Source organism: Phocoena sinus, chromosome 5 (genome assembly GCF_008692025.1).
Source record: "Phocoena sinus isolate mPhoSin1 chromosome 5, mPhoSin1.pri, whole genome shotgun sequence".
NCBI lineage: Eukaryota > Metazoa > Chordata > Mammalia > Artiodactyla > Phocoenidae > Phocoena > Phocoena sinus.
This window is the reverse complement of record NC_045767.1, coordinates 107,006,500-107,024,787: the sequence shown is the minus strand read 5'-3', so window position 1 is coordinate 107,024,787 and position 18,288 is coordinate 107,006,500. Positions and strand designations below refer to the sequence as shown.

At 40.3% G+C, this 18,288-nt stretch overlaps 1 protein-coding gene across 5 annotated transcripts in view; it reads left to right on the top strand.

The window, feature by feature from the left end:
* Nucleotides 1-18,288, top strand: part of TMEM131L (transmembrane 131 like) — a 161,691-nt gene that overhangs the window by 119,822 nt on the left and 23,581 nt on the right. For all 5 annotated transcript variants that reach the window (XM_032632023.1, XM_032632026.1, XM_032632022.1 and 2 more), the window contains 8 exons: nt 904-976; nt 3,636-3,763; nt 6,477-6,619; nt 8,285-8,471; nt 8,682-8,867; nt 9,568-9,717; nt 10,050-10,675; nt 16,621-16,769. In XM_032632023.1, the coding sequence (XP_032487914.1) occupies nt 904-976; nt 3,636-3,763; nt 6,477-6,619; nt 8,285-8,471; nt 8,682-8,867; nt 9,568-9,717; nt 10,050-10,675; nt 16,621-16,769 (1,642 nt within the window). The remainder of the gene's footprint in view (nt 1-903; nt 977-3,635; nt 3,764-6,476; nt 6,620-8,284; nt 8,472-8,681; nt 8,868-9,567; nt 9,718-10,049; nt 10,676-16,620; nt 16,770-18,288) is intronic.

Genomic DNA, 18,288 nt, shown 5'->3' with positions numbered 1-18,288 from the left:
ACCTGTGTGTGGATGTGCATGGGATCAGCCTGTGACCACAGCCCCCATCTCCTCAGTGCAGACCCCTGAGGACAATTCCCAGTTCTGGGTACTGTGTGGGTCTTGAATGTTACCATGTCAAGTCCAGGGCCCAGCACAATATTCTTTTCTTGTCAGGGAACCTTTACAATCATGATTTTTCACATGTACTCCTAAAATTTAGAATTGAAATCACAGTGACCTCTGGGCAACACAAGAAATGAGTTTAGTGGTTCAGTGTGTTTTAACCTAGTGTTGTTATACAAAATATGATCATAGTTCACGTCCGTTACATCTTATTTTTGCACAGTAGTCACAGTTTCATTTAGCATGTTTCCTCTTCTGGCTCGGTGACACCTGCCCTCATCCCTGGGTCTCAGCTTCAGGATTTCTGATGTTTTGGACCACATGAGTCTCTGTTTGGGGTGGGGGTAGGGGCGTTCTGTGCTTTGAAGGATGTTTAGCAGCATTCCTGGCTCCCACCCCGTAGATGCCAGTGGGACCTCCCCAGCTGCAGCAACCAAAAGTGTCTCTAGATGTGGCCAAATGTCCACTGGGAGATAGAACGGTCCATGGCTGAGAGTCACTTCCTATCAGGTTCCATAGCTGTGAACCATTTGGGGGAAAAAAAATGGCTTCATGTTGGGAGCTTCTGTCACCATATGATTCTTCACATTCTGTGCTGCCCACATGATTCATTCAACAATATTTATTGAGCTCGTACAACATGCCTGGTGCAGCGTGGGGTGCTGGGACACAGGAGTGACAGGTCGGGGTGAATTGGGTCTGTGTGCAAATAAATGCATATGTATCTATATGCACACGTATGTTCTTCTTTCTTTCTTGGTGATCTGAATGCTATTTTAAACATTCTTTTCTTTATAGGTTTGGCACCGACGTGCAGATGGTTAATTTCACAACTAGTGAATTCCAGCTCACCAAAGCTTGCCCTTACCGGGTAGGATGTCATCTTTACACAGAAAAAAGAATGCTGACAAACTAGACACATAGCGTAGGGGCCTCACTGATCTGTGTTTCAAGTGTCTTTATGTAATATCTGTGGCTCTCTATTTTTATATTCTAGGAGTTAAGTATACATAGCAGCTTTTTCCAATTAACTAATGCAGCAGGAGCCCATGGTTCATGTGAGCCTGTAAATCATTTTAATTTGATCATTTAGATTCATGTGAGTGAGGAAATAACAATTGAGTCAGAGCTATGTAGAAAACCATAAAACCCGAGATCCCAGAATTTATAATTCTCTTAAGATTCCTTGGCCCCATCAAATTCTTTTAAGGGCAAGATAAGGTAAAAACAAATATGTTAAAAAGAAATCTTCTCTTACTAAACTGGCTTCATGTTTTTAGCAGATCACCCAGTTTCTGTGATAGTCACCTGCTCTATAAAAAAGGATTTCTGGGAGTCTTGAGCCTCTGGGCCCTCATGAGGTCTCGCATAAATACCCAGGGAGGGAGTAAACATGTCACGTGGCGAGGACATTGCTTAACTGGGAACTGGCAGCCTGCTTTCTGAGTTTTCACGCAGTCGTTCTGTGGGTCACTGGTATTCTGTGCTTGAGATCAATTAAAAATGAAGCATCTCTTAAAAAAATACACAGACACACATATGCATGTCACTGTGGTTCTAATACACACACGTATTCAAATGCCTTGGGTATTTTCTTCTTTCTCTACCCGTAACGCTCCAAAGATACGCTGTTGGCTCTAGATTAACTTGAAAGAGGGGGGGCCACAGATAGCCTCCAACTGTGAGTTAGAGCGAATCAAAGCGGGCTTTTAAGTGGATTTTTAACAGAGAGTTATTTATAGTAAGAAACACGCAAGCAGTAACGTTCCTTTCCCTTTGTCAGTGGTCTAGGCAGCAGGGTCTTGTGTTAGCAAGCCTGTCCTGCCCTGTCCCTCTCACTTTTCTCTTCACCAGGCAGTCTCCCAGGATTTTTGGGAGGTAAATGAGTCCAAAATGCTAACAGGTATTCCCACGACTACTTAACCACATGTAACTTGAAATTCCAAAAATAATGCCAGTTTCTTTTACATGTCAGTGTTCTATTCAGTTTTAAACAAATGGTGGAACTCGCGAAAAGATTTTAATCTGTGATTGAAGATTTTCCCTGAGAATGTTATACCTTTTGTGACAAAGGAGATATCACCATTGTTAATTTATTACATTGACAAAAAGAATAGTCAGTATCAATGTCTCTGAGACACTACAAATTTAACTTAAAATCCTTATTAGAATTCTTTGCTATATAAGAAAGAACTACATTTTTGTTTTGTTGGTTTATTTTTAGAAATGCGGTTCCTTTGGTTAAGACCATTGGACATTCAAAGTTCCAAAGCCAGGCTCCTCCATGTAGTCCTGGGTAAATTATTTAACCTCTCCAGGTCTCCTCTTTTTCACTCATAATAATGTTTGAAGATTCCATAGGTTTATAGAATGCTTAGCATTTTATATACCTAATTATATTCCAGAGCCTGGCATATAAGAACTATTTTATTTAATAATTGGTGCTGTTGTTATTATGCTTTTAATACCCTAAATCGGCAGCTATTTTTCAACATTCATATGTGTATAAAGCAGAATTCCTCCCTTCATGAAGTTTATAATTTTAATGAAAATGAATCAAATGCCATCTCTATTTCTTCTTTCAGATAGTGTGGGAAATGCAAGCAATAACTGAGGGATAAAACAAATATAAAAACTAAAAATATAGAAAAGAGAAATATTATGAAGACTACATGATTACAGTTCTAAAGAATTAATAAATTACTTTTAGTGAGAAGGAGCTAGAAAAAACATTGGAAAGAGGGAAAGTCTACCACAATGATGAAGAACTAAATCTTTTTTTTTTTTTTTTTTGCGATACACGGGCCTCTTACTGTTGTGGCCTCTCCCATTGCGGAGCACAGGCTCCGGACGCGCAAGCTCAGCGGCCATGGCTCACGGGCCCAGCCGCTCCGCGGCATGTGGGATCCTCCCGGACCGGGGCACGAACCCGTGTCCCCTGCATCGGCAGGCGGACTCTCAACCACTGCACCACCAGGGAAGCCCGAAGAACTAAATCTTGATTATTAAATTTAGAACACAAAATTTATTCAGAGAAAGTGAGAAATCTTGGGGAGAATAAAGGAGGATATGAATAAATAAAGATCTTTCTCCTAAATGGAGAAACTAAATAAAGATGGTTTCTTTATAAACTTAAATATTAAAGAGAATTTAGGGTTGTCCAGCAGTGGACAGGTGGTTTGGTCAGATCCCTGTAGCATTCAAGCAGAGGCTATTGCTCTGTTTTCTCAGTAATGTTTTACATCCAAAGCATCTTTGCATCAAAGGCCTGTAGCCCCAGCTCCCATCTGGGCCAGGCGGCAAGTCCCCTTTCCAGCCTCTGTGTCAGGTTGTCCTGCAACCTCTGCCTCTGCTTCTCAGCCGGGCTCGGGAACTTTTGATGGGTGTGAACTCTCGCGGTAAACAAGTTCCACAGGTCGATTTGGGTGGTCAGATCCAGACGTTAAAGAAACAGCAGTCATGTTTATGCATTTTAATGAAGATGGAATCTTGTTCTCTAGGAGTTAATTGCATTTATTAATGACTTGCAGGGTGTGCATTCTGAGGAATCCAGGTTTGGCATCCTCCACTTACATTTGCAACCTTTGGAAAGGAAAAGGGTTGGTGTAGTTTTCACACCAGCTGACTATGGAAAAGTCACCTCCCTCATCCTAATTCGGTAGGTGTGTCTCTTTCTCATTGGCTGGCTGACTCTTTCTCTCAAGAATCTCTTTAGCTAAGAGGTGACGTTGACTCACTCAGGCCCTCAGTGATGAGCTGTGTCCAAGGGTAGGAGAGGCAACGGCTGAGGAGAGCGGCTCCCTCAGTCTCCGCACTTAGGCCTTCTGTGTGTCAGGTTCCTGCCTTGTACCATGGGTAGCGTGTGCCCACCTCTCCAAGGGCAGCAGTACCCTTCCCGCGGCATCTCATCCACCGTCACAGAGGGCAGAGCACACATGTGAACACACACACACACACACACACACACATCCACACTTACTTTTCTGTCCTCAGCTCAGAAGAATAATTGAAACACTGCCATATACGTTTTCATTCCGTGGTGTTTGGATTTACACTGTTCTCATGTCTCTCTTGCTTCTGCAATTCTCTGTAGCCCCAAAGGACAATGGAAAAAGTCCTTAGTTGAGCCCACTGGCTTGTTTTACTTCTTTTCCTTCCTTTTAAATGAACAATTATTGCCAGCTGATTTAAGTAGCCAAATGTTTTTCATTCTGAATTTTTTTTCCTCTTTCCTCTTTATTGAGAGTCTTCTTTCAAAAATTTACAGTAAATACAGATCTCTGTTGAAGCTCTCTCTGCATTGGTGAGACTTCTAACACAAATTTAATTTTTTCATTAATGACGTTTTAGTTATATATATCTTTTAAGCTTTTCCAGTGTCATACCAGTTGGCAAAAGACTTTCTTATTCAGGACTTCCTTTAATATATGAGTTTGTTCTTCTGCAGCTGAGTGCTGCTAAAAAGAAAATGCACTAAGATAAAGTTCTTAAAAGAGTCTGCTTGTTCATTGTAAAACAACTATACACTCCCCCTGCCAAAAAAAGAAGTGCCCATAAAGCACTCATACTGCATCCATGGTTGTCTCCAAGAAAAATATGTTGGCGACTGTTTGAATTATAAGCTGAATTAGCCACTTTTTTTCATGGAACACCATTTTTACTTGAAAGGATGATTAGCAGAAAAACTATGGTTGTTTCAGATTCAGGTACTTGGCAAACGTTTTCCTGAAAATGAACAAAGTGAGCCTGTCACTTCAAGGGTAGTGTTTGTTGCCAATGATAAAATTTGAGCATTCGCATGAAAAGTAGAGTTTTGGAAAACTTGTATCTGCCACTGTGAGCTTCACAGCTTCTCAATACTTAAAGTACTTTTCTGTTAACCACAGTGAGGATATTAATAAACGTGATTTTTATAAGTATAATGAAATGTGTCAACATTTGGAAGATCTACATATCACAGTGAACAGTCTTTTCCAAATAACTAATTATGATAATCCAAGAATCATCCCTGGTAAAATGTGCAAGATAGACCACTGGATTTTAATGTAACAAACTATGAAAATTCATTAATATAGTTTCAGATTTCACATCATAAAGAACCTTCAAGAGACTTCACTTGTTGAATATTGGTGTTGTATCAAAGATTTGCCACATAGATAACTAAGCACAGGGAACTGTATTCAGTACTCTGTAATGACCTATATGGGAATAGAATCTAAAAAAGAGTGGATATATGTATATGTATAAGTGATTCACTTTGTTGTACAGCAGAAACTAACAGAAGATTGTAAATCATCTATACTCCAATAAAAAATTAAATTAAAAAAAGAGACTGTTTTGTTAAGCATTTTAAGTAATGCTGACTAGAACAAACGAATAACTAATGTTCTAGTAAGCATTTTAGTGCTCTGCTGACAACGTGTGTCCTTTTAAACCCATTCTCTGTTGAAGAACTAAGGTCATGGGAAGTGTAGAGATAAGCTTTACCTCATCCCAGCTTAAGCTGTGTCAGGCTTGAAAAGAAAGTCTCAGTTTTTTATAGTAGTTAATTTAGTTTTGGTGGTTTCTGTATCGAGAGACACCATATTTTTCTGTAAACAATATCACTCATCTAACATCGCTTTAAAGGCTTTTAAGTGGTTCAATAAAGGTTTTAATCCTTTAGATGAAGGTGTAAAGATATCTCAGTGTATTTTGCTCCTAGGGTTTACCTTAATGGCAACTGACTTTCAGTGCAGTCTGCATCATTTAAACATCATTTCCACTGAACTTTCCATCCTAGGAATCCTGATTTCAGTTAATGAAAAGGCAAAAGCTAGTCTGAATTACTATTTGACTAATAAGAACTTGAGTAGATACATGCTATTTGTAGGATGGTATTTTAAATCTTTGGTTCAAAAGATAGGATAGGATTTCATTTCTAGAGTTATCGCTAAGGAAGAATTTCTTACAGTCACAATTACTATGAAAACTCCTTAATTCACCCTATAAACAGTTTTTGTCAATTTGTCTAAATTTGTTAATGTTTCTTTGTGGCCCCCCAGTTTATTCCTTCACTTTTTGTCTCTTGGAGGTCTGATCACCACCCTGGTGCCTGCTTAGAAAAATATAGGTTTCCATTCTTGGGTGGAAACTGGAGAGCGATTATGATCATTTGCTGGTTCTTGCCCGCTCAGCTTGCCTTGACTCTGCCGGGCTTGGCAGCTTCTGTGCTCTGAGATGGCGGGAGATGCCACACTATTTAAACTGAGTTTTCTCTCAAAACTTAAAAAATTTTGTTTTGCTAATTAGGAATATTTAAATTCAAGTGCATTGTATCTTGTGACAACTCGACTGCAGTGCATTTTTATTTGCATCTCCTTTCTCTGTAGGAATAACTTGACTGTTATCGACATGATTGGCGTGGAAGGATTTGGAGCAAGAGAGCTACTGAAGGTGGGCGGGAGACTTCCTGGCACTGGAGGTTCACTGCGCTTTAAGGTGCCCGAGTCCACACTGATGGGCTGCCGGAGACGTGAGTCCCTGCGTGTGGTCCGTGTGTGTGGTCTGTGTATGTGGCACTTGGACAGGACAGGCTTGGTGCCAAAGCCAAGAGCAAAAGGAGATATGAGAAGATTCTTTAAACAATTTACAGTAAATTCATTGTATTGATGCTAATAATTAAATCAGGCAAACATTTGAGCATATGTGGGCTGGTACCACTTGATTAGGAACAATAGCCTTATATATTTAACCCAACTTAAATAATAGATATGGGGGGAAAAGTATAATGTTAAGTTACCAGCAGAGTGTCAAATATTTAAGATAAATAGTGTGAAACTGATAATTTGGTTATCAGTTACCTAATCCTAAAAAAATCACACCAAAATGATAAGTAGAGAGAAGGCTGAAGGTGAACTGACCACCCTTTTGCAGTAATGGAAACGTTCTACGTCTGTGTTGTCCATTATGGCAGCCTCTCACTACATGTGGCTAATGAGTGCTTAAAATATAGCTCGTGTGACTGAAAAACTCAATTTTTAAGTTTATTTAATTTAAATTTAATTTAAATTTAAGTAGCCATATGTGTCTAGCGGCTACTGTATCAGACAGTGCAGATTTAGAAATTTGTTTAAGTGTTCCATTAGAAAATTCTAAGTTTTGCATGTATTTAAATTAAATGCTTTTAAACTATTTATATTAGTTCCAAGAACTTCCTTAAGAACTAAGCCAAAAGTAAAACAATAGATGTAGAATGTTTTTGGTAAATTCTGTCTTGTTTTCCTGTTATTATTTTTAATTTCAGGAACACACTGAAAGCATTTTAGTGTAACAGTATGTCTCCTACGGAGAAAACTGATTGGTGAAACCACTGGATAATTTGTAGAGCTATTTTAACGCCTGATTGTAAATTTTTTTGTTTTAGAAAACTATGCTATATGAGCACTGAGTTTGAAAAGACAGGCCATTTTGCATTCAAAATCTTCATCAAAGTGTTCATTTTTTCTCATTCATTCATTCACTCATTCATTCAATAGTTTAGAGTTGCCTTGAAAGTTAGACTTATGGAGGAGTATAAACCGTAGAACCAGATAAAATGTTAGTCCTAATATGGAATAAATTGTGGGTTATAAATTTATAGGAATATTTTAAAAATTGATACGTCTTCCTTTTTTAAACTCCCAACATGAAATGTGCTCTCATTATTTGCAAGGATTTAACTATTTACTACCTCTTAATGTAATGGGAGTTTGAACTGTGTTTCTAGTGTCCGTGATGGTTTTACACAGAAGCACACACACCCTCCGAACTGGTCCTGTTGGGTGTGAATGAGGCTCCCGGGGCACAGGGTGCATGGTGGCTCGTGGTAAATCCAAACTATTAAGCTTCTGAGAAGAATAAACTTTTCACCTTAACCTTTAATAAGTAAAAGAACAAAGAAGAGATTTTGGTTACTTTGGGTACGTAGGCAGATCATTTAACTTAAGAAAAACCTTGACTAGTTAAGTATTTTTATCATATTCTGGTAGTAGAATCTAGAATTTAGCTAGGAATCATGTTTGAGCTTGTATGGAATTTTTTTTTACATTTTAATCATGTAGATCATGGTTTGTGGATTCAGTAAATGTTGATTCAGTAAATTATTTTAAATAAATTTTTCAGTTCATCTGTACTAAATATCACTTTTCATCCTCACTAGAACTGAAAGACAGCAAGCAAATTTTATCAATTACAAAGAACTTTAAAGTTGAGAATATCGGACCACTTCCTATAACTGTGACATCTCTGAAAATTAACGGGTATAATTGCCAAGGTTATGGATTTGAAGTTCTAGACTGTCAGCAGTTTTCCTTGGACCCCAACACATCCCGGGACATCAGCATTGTGTGAGCATTGGACTTTAACCTCATTTCAGTTTGGGGTCACATTTACTATATTGTGGGGAAAAACTTTTTTTCATTGGTAAGATGTCTTGAGTTGTTTTCATGTTAGTATTTATCTTGCAGAAGTAAGAAATTCTGCTGCCATTATGATTATTCTGTTTTGTGCCTAAAATTAAAACCATCAAAGTTCATAAAGATGCCTCTTGCTGTCAGGTTTACTCCAGACTTCACCTCTTCCTGGGTCATCCGCGAGCTGACTCTGGCCACGGCGGCAGACCTGGAGTTTCGCTTCACTCTCAACGTAACCCTCCCTCATCACCTGCTGCCTCTGTGTGCGGACGTGGTTCCGGGACCCAGCTGGGAGGAGTCGTTTTGGAGGCTCACCGTCTTCTTTGTCAGGTAAGCTGCCGCCTTTTCCACTGTTCCTCCCTCACTGAGTGGAGACGCCATCCAGCCGAGTTGCATGGAAATGTATATTGCCCGGTGGGATCAAAGCATATGAATTCAGTGGAATTTTGACATTCATGAAGTAGACAAAGTAGTTCCTGGTATGCTTGAAGAGAATTCACTATTCTCTAAACTAATTGTAGGAGAGTCATAGGACCTAGGAGTGTAATGGACAGTTGTGTTCCATATGTGTTCATTGGCCGTCCCGGTGGAAGATGTGAATGTTATATGTAACATTTAGGATATATGAACATCATCTGTGACATAGGATGTGTTATTAGCTCAGTGCAACGGCAGTTTGAGATTAGAAGACTAGAATGACCCTTTAAAATGTGATTTTATCCTGGAAATGTCTTTAAAAATTGAACTGGTATGTCAGAATTATAAATATTCACATTTTCAGAAACAGTTTTTTTGAATCTTTAAGAGATGTCAGAAATTATGGAGTCATTCCATATCCATAAGATATGTAATCTTAATAGCATTTCTTTAGACTTTTCCCATCGATTGATTCACCGCTCTTCTGTAGAGCTAGTCTTTTTTTTTTTTTTTTATTGGCGTATAGTTGATTTACAATGTTGTGTTAGTGAGCTAGTCTTTTTCATGCCAGTCACAACCAGGCAGTAATGAACCCCGTTGCTTTCGTCCTCAGTTTGTCCCTGTTGGGTGTGATTTTAATAGCCTTCCAACAAGCACAGTACATTCTGATGGAGTTCATGAAAACGAGACAGAGGCAGAATGCCAGCTCCTCTTCACAGCAAAGCAATAGTCCGATGGATGTAATCAGCTCCCATTCTCACAAGTAAGAATTCTTGTAGTGTGGGGAGAGGGTTCTCACCTTTGGTATGACTCATTTCTGATTTTATTTTAAGGTCATATACATTTTGGTTCCAAATTTGTTTCAGTACAATTTTCTTTAAGTCACTGTTGTGACAGCTACACCATTTCTTTCATTATAAGATAGACTTCACGTAAGGACTTAGTTTATTAAACTCCCGGAGCTTTAGAAGAACGAAAGGTGAGAGCTCCTTGGTGTACCCCAGACTGCTCCCTCTTTCTCATGGAGTTAGAAACAGAGAGGGAGAGGTTTACCTGGTTTGCCTTTACGTTAAATGTTTTTCTTCTTAAATCCAGAAGCAATTGCAAGAACTTTCTCGATACCTACAGCCCCTCCGATAAAGGTCGAGGGAAAAGCTGCCTTCCGGTAAACCCCCCGCAGAGCAGGATCCAGAACGCAACGAAGAGGAGCCCGGCCACCTACAGCCATTCACAGAAAAAGCACAAGTGCTCGGTCTATTACGGGAAACACAAAGCCAGTGCAGCCGTCGCCGGCAGTGCCAGCGCCCCTGCAGAGGACAAGCAGGCCTCGGCCCCAGGTGGCTCCCTGGCTGCTGCTAAAGAGGACGCATGCCCTGCCGGGATGGGCGAGACCTGGGTGGGCCTCAAGTACACAGGTGGCCTAAACGTCAACCTGCAGAAGAATCTAACTCTTCCCCAAAACTTACTGAGTAAAGAAGAAAACACACTGAAAAACGCAATTGCTGTCAGTAATACTTCTTCCGAATGTCACGTGAAGGAGGGAGTACAGACATGTATGTTTCCTAAGGAAACGGACCTTCAGATTTCAGAAAACATAGCTGAGCTCAAGGAGCGAGAGGTCTGTCCTCTGAAGACCCCTAAGAAACTACCTGAAAATCACTCGCCGAGAAATTCACCTCAGTGCCAGTCAGACTTGCCAGAAATTTCCAGGAAAAATAATGGTAATTTTTCCATCCTCCTTGGTGACTCTTCTCTCTTGTTTGTCTCCAGTCTGTTCTTAGTGGAATTTGTTCTCATCTATGACTTTAGTTTGAACTGTGGCTGCTGAATTTTTAGTTCACACACAAAGTTTTATTAGCAAAGGTATAAATGTTGAAATACCATTTCTAAGAAGGAAAGTTTAGGACGGGACACCAAGTTTTTAGAGCATCATGGTTAAGAAGTTTACTTTTTTCAGTCCATTCATTAGAATGATGCGAATATCATATTGTATTGTTGGAATTTACGGACACCTCTTCCGAAGTATCTTTTTTTTTTTTTTTTTGCGGTACGCGGGCCTCTCACTGTCGTCGCCTCTCCCGTCGCGGAGCACAGGCTCCGGGCGCGCAGGCTCAGCGACCATGGCTCACGGGCCCAGCCGCTCCGTGGCATGTGGGATCTTCCTGGACCGGGGCACGAACCCGTGTCCCCTGCATCGGCAGGCGGACTCTCAACCACTGCGCCACCAGGGAAGCCCCCGAAGTATGTTTTTTTTTCTTGGCTTTTCAGACTGCAGAAATCAATCAGCCTATGACATGTTTCTGATGGAGCAAAACTTGACAACTCTCTGTATGTAACAGCTGCCACCACTGCATGCTCCTCCTCCCTGGCTCTTCTCTGGTCATGTTCCTTGGTTAAAAGAAGGTAGATGTTCTCTCGTAGCAAATGCAGTTAATAAAAATGCAAGCAAAACTAGACTAGGAAGCCTACCTACACATACGTTTGTCATTAAATCTTTAACTGATCCCTCTGGCTTCTGGCATAAGAGCCTGTGCTTATTTTTGTGTGTTTTTTTTTTTTTTTTTTTCAAGAGTGATTATTCTGAAATTCCAAGGAGTATGTCTGTGGCTATCCTTTTATTTTTGTGTGTTTATCCTGACCATTTTGATAAGCACATTTCTACTCCCATTAAGAGTCAAATTTTTGACACTTTTTAATCTGAAAGAATCAGTTACCTTTGACCTTATTGGAAACATCTAAATATAAATAACATCATATTTTTCACTCCTCGGTATTGTAGAGAAGATTGTATTAATAGACTGGCTGATTTTAATGAGCTTGATGCATTTAGTAGGGAAAATACCAACCTGAATTTTAAATGTTCCATCAAAGGACGTTTCTAATTCAAAAGGAAGGCAGGGTCCTCTGAGTAGAACATGGTTTGGGCAATTTGTGCATCACTCCCGGTGCCCCTTGTTCCACCCTGTTGGTGCCATTTCCCTGGCAGCAGTGCGCACGCTTGAAGAGGACTCCTGTTTGCAGGGCCAGCTATCCCCACGGCCTCTCCCCCAGTGTGTGAGTGCGCCCCCTGGATGAAGCCTCTACCAGATCTCCATGAAGTCACAGCATTCCTTGTCTGAGGGTGTTGATGGCGGGGCAGAGGGGTGTCTGTTCATCCATTTCTGTCCTGACACTGTCTAGGGCCCAGACTACAAAACTCTTGTGAAAGGGTGAAATTATGGAGTGAGTCTAGCTGGGTTTTTCTCTTGTTTCATGTGTCATTTAGGCCTGAGGACAGTATTTGACATAGGCTGACTTGACACAAACTTCAAATCAGACTTGTTTGAGGGACTTGTTCCTCCAGAAGTGCGTCTTCTGTGGTCCAGTGCCTCCATCAGACATCTGGGTAGATGTGCCTGCAGAACGCAAGGGCTGTGGCCTTGTGGGTGGATGGACGGGAAGGCCTTCTGCTGCATCAGAGCTCTTTGAAGGGCGTGGGCCAGCCGTGTAGTGCCAGGGTGGGTCAGAGGATTTGACTTGGTGCTCCTGGATACTCTTGTCCAGTACATGCTGTTTAATGCCTGTAGTTGAGCCTAGATGACCATATAGTATCTAATAACACTTCGGCAAGTGTGAGTAAATTTAACAAGGGAGCCCACAAACATAGGGTTTGCTTGTATCATTGTAGATGGCAAACCCGCCCCGAACCTTTCCTCCCTGTACAGATGACTGGTATGCTTATGTTGCTTTAAATGAAAACCAATCTCTCACTTCAAGAGTTTTTTTTAAACTCCTCTTTAGCTGACTTGTCAGCCTGTTAAGCAGTATCAGGGTGATTGCTGGTCAGATCACATAAGATTTGATGAAAGAACTTTGGCTTTCCACCATGTTCATACCAGCAAATTCAGAGGTGCTAATTTGCAGCCCTGTATTTCTCTCCAGAATTAATCTGTCAGCAGGAGGTTCCTCACAGGGAAATCCATTCACTGACATGTATTTGGTTCTGACTGTTTTCTGTTTACATCACTATTCTAGGAAAATATCAGAGGTTAAAAAGTAAACAAGCAGCCTGCCATCAATTTACAATTTAAACATTTTAAAGAATTGAGAATTTTAAAAATAAAAAAGGACTGAGAAATTTAGGGGAAGCAAATTGTAGTTTGAAGGTAAGATACGGAGTCTTTTGGTCATATTGAGGGTTCAGGGTTCCTTTGTCAGAATTTGAAGGAAAGCATTGTAATAAGCTGGCAGATGGCGACAGGCAGGGGGTCACAGGGTGTAAAGAACACTCAAGAATGAGAAAACCAAAAACGTAAGACCTTCCAAGTTTTCCCTTCCAACTTTGAGCATCAGTTCTTTTCTTGTTTTGAAAAGGATTTCACTTTGTGTTTCCATCTTAAGATCTTTTCTAGAATCTGAAGAAAACAGCTTCAGTCTTGCGAGCTGAACCGATGGCCCCTCGGGAACTTCCACTCACTCAGCTGAAACCAGTCAGTGTCTGTGCCACATTCTAGCCATTCTCCCAAAGTACACAGACGTTCTTAGAACCAGGTCTAGTGACAAGACTGCCTTTGGGAAAGGGGACTGGGGAGGTGACCTTTCTCCCGAGAGTGCCTGAAATGGCATCCTGAACCCGCCAGAACTCCTGGAGGTGCCTGAAGCGCTGGGCCTTTTCTTATTCTGAGACAGTTTTTTTTTTCTGAGGGTAACTTCTTGTGTGAGAACGAAATCTTCCAGGCTGTATATTAATGGCTCTGGCTACGTGCTCACTGTTGTTGTTGTGGAGAAACAGAGTGTTTTCTGAATAACAGAAAATGTGTCACCCCTTTCCTGCTCTTTCTCCTGCCTCCTTCTGAGAGGCCTGTAGTAAATCATAAATTAAAATTCCCGATAGAAATGCAGTCTCTTGACTTGTTTTTTGGCATCAGCCTGTCAAACAACCATGAAACAGCGGCGCCTTCCAAGCATGTGTTACATGGTCCAGAGTCTCGATGCTCTGACAACAGCAGGGCTTTATGTGTCGTGTAAGGGATCTTCTGAAATTTGTCTCTTTTCAAACTGTTTATAACTGTTATTTTTTCATTATATGGTCAAAATAATACAGACTTAGAATTAGGGCTAGAGGCAAATTGCTTCTGGCCTCAGGAATAGTTAGCAATTTTTTCGTTGTTTCTGCTTATAATAATGTAAAGGATAATGAACTTTTAAATTTAATAATACCCTAAAACCTTGAAATTAATAGCACATGAAAGTTTTCACTGAATTAGATAGATACCTCCAAAATTTCTGAAATACCAATATTTGCAGAAATTCAAAAAATAGTCTCATTTGCACAGATACTGGTAACTGGAAATGAAGATCTAGTGGTTTACTCAAAATATATCATACAATTAGATTTGATTCAGTAGAAATCCAAGCAGGATTCTGGCCAGTTAACTTGTTCCTGTTCTTGTATTTGTTTTGTTGTCTCTGTGACTCAAATACTCCTACTCCGTGAGATAAATGGCAGAAAAGCATATAATGCTGTGAGTAAGCACACTTGGTAACTGGATGCCACGGGATGGCTCCATTTTTTAAATGAAGTGTATGCTCACGGTATTTCTGGATTCTTGAATATTGTCGTGATAGAATTTCTCAAAGGCTGAATTTGAATTCATTTTATTTTTGGTCCTAATTCTTGGCCCCCACAATAGACATCAGTAATTTTCGGAGAGTCTGTGCTTTATCCCTTTTTAGGGGGTAGTTTAGTGTTGGATATTAAATTTGGATCCTTCCTAAGAAACTTTGATGGCTAATACTTTTAGTGCGATTCTTGGCCTGAAGAAAACCATTTTCTCATGAATTAAGACCCTAGGAAAGTCACAGCACATTTTTGGAGGAGAATATCTCTATTCCGTTCATACCGATGGCTTCCGGCATCCGAAGTGATGTCTTTGTTTATGATGTCTTTTTCTGTTTGGACCCCTGTCTCCCTTGCTCTTGGCTTTTTCCTGGCTCATTCGCGGTCCTGGATGGTTTCCTCTGTGAGCGTCTCACACCCAATCTGTGTTGCAGAGGAATTTATGCTTCCCCAGCATTTTTATGGCTATGTAATATTTACATAATTTTCCGTTAACAAAATAAAAGAATGCTTACCTTTTAAGCGTCATTGTTGAAATGTATGCATCTTGCTTTGAGCTTGATTTGTAGCTTCAGGGTTGCAGGGTCTGGAGGGCGTTTGACCCCTCCTGTCGTTTGGGTTGAGAGCCTCGTGCAGCCCCAGGCCCCTCAGCAGGGCCGGATGGGAGCCGGCAGCCTGCTCTGCTGTGATGTATTTGCACCGTAGGCATCTACACTTTCTCAGATGGCCAAGGTGTCGTGAGGGATTTTCAGTTAAAGAAAAAAGGGGAAGGTACTGCAATCCTTTCTGATTCATATTAGAACACTGAGCCCAGTTATGGTGGGGTTGAAGTGTGTTTGACCATATGTCAAAGTCAAGGATAGAAGAAGAAATACACTTAGGAATGACGTCATTTGAAAAAACAAAGGAAAGGTCACGTTTCAGGTGTGGTTCCTGCCGGTGCAGACCTTGCCAGCGTGATTGTCTCGCACTTGGTTCTCACCCCGCAGGTGCTGTTCCCAGGGCAGGTGGGCGTTTCCTGCAGGAGAAGGCCCTGCCCTCCAGCAGTTCATGTGTCTATTGGTGGTGACCCTTTATATTTCTGTCTGTTCCGGTTGCATCTCCATAACAGTCAGTCAGGGTAGGCAGAGGAAGTGGTATTGTCATTTCATAAATAAGGAAACTGGAGCTCAGGGAGCTTAAGAGACTTACTTCTGATTAGTAAGACTAATTAGTGTCTGAGTCATGACCAGAACCCAAGATCTTACCTCCCTCTCTCCCTCCCCTAACTTAAAAAAAATTGTGGTAAAGTATGTAGAACCTAAAAGTTACCATTTTAAATTGTAAAGCTCAGTGGCATTAAGTACATTCACATCATTGTACAACCATCACTGTCATCCATTTCCAGAACTTTTTCATCATCCCAAACAGAAACTCCATACCCATTAAGCAATAATTACCCGTACTCCGTCCCCCCACCCTCTGGGAGCCACCATTCTACTTTTTATCTCGGTGAATTTGATGACTCTAGGTCCCTCAAACAGATAGGATCGCACAATATTTGTCTTGTGACTGGTTTATTTCACTCAGTATAATGTCTTCAAGGTTCATCCATGTTGTGTCATGTGTCGGAACTTCATTCCTTTTTCCCCTCATGTTAACCATTTTTGTGTGTACAGTTCAGTAATGCTAATTATATTCACACTGTAGCACAGTGAATCATTCCTTTTTAAGGCTAATGGTGTTCCGTGGTATTTGCCACATTTTGTTTATCCTTCCATTCGTCCATGCACGTTTGGGTTGTTTCTACCTTTTGACTTTCATGAATAATGCCGCTATGAATAATGGTGTGCCCCTGCTCTTTCTTCCCATGACCTCTTTTAACGACCGTTTGTAAAACTTGTAATATAAGTACATTTTCACCTGTAAGCAAAATAAATTTCTAGAGCATTGTGGATGTCAAAACAGTCCTTAAGTCTAAATCTCATTAAATCAAATGAGATTGTTTGGTGTAGGAAGAAGATTTAACTGTGGGGAATGTGAATGGAAATAATTAGCTAGAAATTGAATCATTTTTATTTATTCAAGGGAATAACCAGCAAGTGCCTGTCAAGAATGAAGTAGACAATTGTGAAACTTTGAAAAAGGTTGACACAAAGTCTGCTTCAGAAAAGAAGATTCACAAAGCGTCTAAAGAAGACGTATGTTCTGAGAAGCAGGACGTACCTTCAGTCGAGGTCTGTATTCCTTTTTTTCTTGCCTATTAGAACAAAACCCAAGTTTAGGACTTAGAGTGCAAATATCTATGTAATAACTGTATGTCTGTATTTCATACTTCTCAAAGAGGATAGTTATGTATTTGAATCCACATTGATAATTGGTGAAGTTCATGTATTCAGGAAGTTTATTTATCTTCTAATTATACAGGAGATACTAAAACAATTTTTGGTGATATCAGATAGCTTTTATTCTCAAGAGAAGCTGTGCTTAAGCAAATGGATTAACTCCTGGGTAAAGATGGTGGAGTAGAACCAGATCACATATCTTGCCTCTCCAGTTGTTACCCAACATCCGTTTTTAGGGCAAAATCTTGCTGAGTTAGAAGCATTATCCAGGATCCACAGGAGAGGGATGCCTTTCTAGCTTCAGTGCATGGGCCCTGGTGTGACAGAATCCCAGAAGAGAGGGCAAAGCTTGTGCACTGACCCAGCCGGCTCTTTCTTTCCCACTGTGTAGGCCACTGCAAAGTGTCTAGAAAGCAGAACCCAGCCCTGTATCTCATAGGAACTAAAGTTCCCAGATAAAGGTGGGATTTCGGAGAATTTATCTACTTCACAACAGGACAGAGCTATCCGTGTATTAGCATAAGCACAGTGGAAAAAAAATAACATTGCAACTGTTCAAATATACTATAGTAAAAAATGAAGGAAAGGAGTAGAACGTACAGAAGACAGACCAAGATCCCAATCTAGATGAAAACATATCCAGAGACCTGAAGGGAACTCTGAAAATACTTCACATTATAGACTATGAATTCAATAAAATTCTAGCTTTTAAAGGCAAATTAATATACTACGATGAGGTTGGAAGAGATATTGTAAAGTTAAGTGAATAAATGTAGACAGTACATAACCTATTCAGTGGCCGAAAATTGACTTATTGACCTGAAGGAAAGGCTTTGAGGTAATCAGAGTGAATGTGGAGGAAAAATTTTAAGAGATTGTAGATTTTGGAGAAAAGATGATGATAGATAAGGGGACAAAGACAAAAACGGTCCAACATTAGAATAATGATTGTCTCAGTAAATGGCCCAACAGTGGATCAGAAAAGTATTCAGAGATGTAATAGAAGAAGAATTTCCCAATGTGAGTGAAAACTTGAATTTAAAGATCCAAAGGCACACTGTGTACACCAGGAAAAGCTGATGTGTGATACTGGACATAGGCACATCCTGGTTAAGGTGTTGAACTTAAAGCTTAAAGAATTGTGCGGAAAAGGCAGGAAAATCAAGAAAGACACACCTAGGCTTGCCTTAGACTTTGTAGAAACATCGAATGTCTGAGAACAGTGGAACAGTATCTTCGAGAGAATGAAAATGTGAACACGAACTTTATGTCCAGTGAAGCTGGCACTCAGGCACGAAAACAACAGACATTCATCTGTAAACGCAAATGAACTTGGGAGCCTTCCTTGAAAAATGAAATTAGTGAAATTTAGCCAACCAGGATAGAAGTTTGAGGAAGCTGTGTTAAAGGT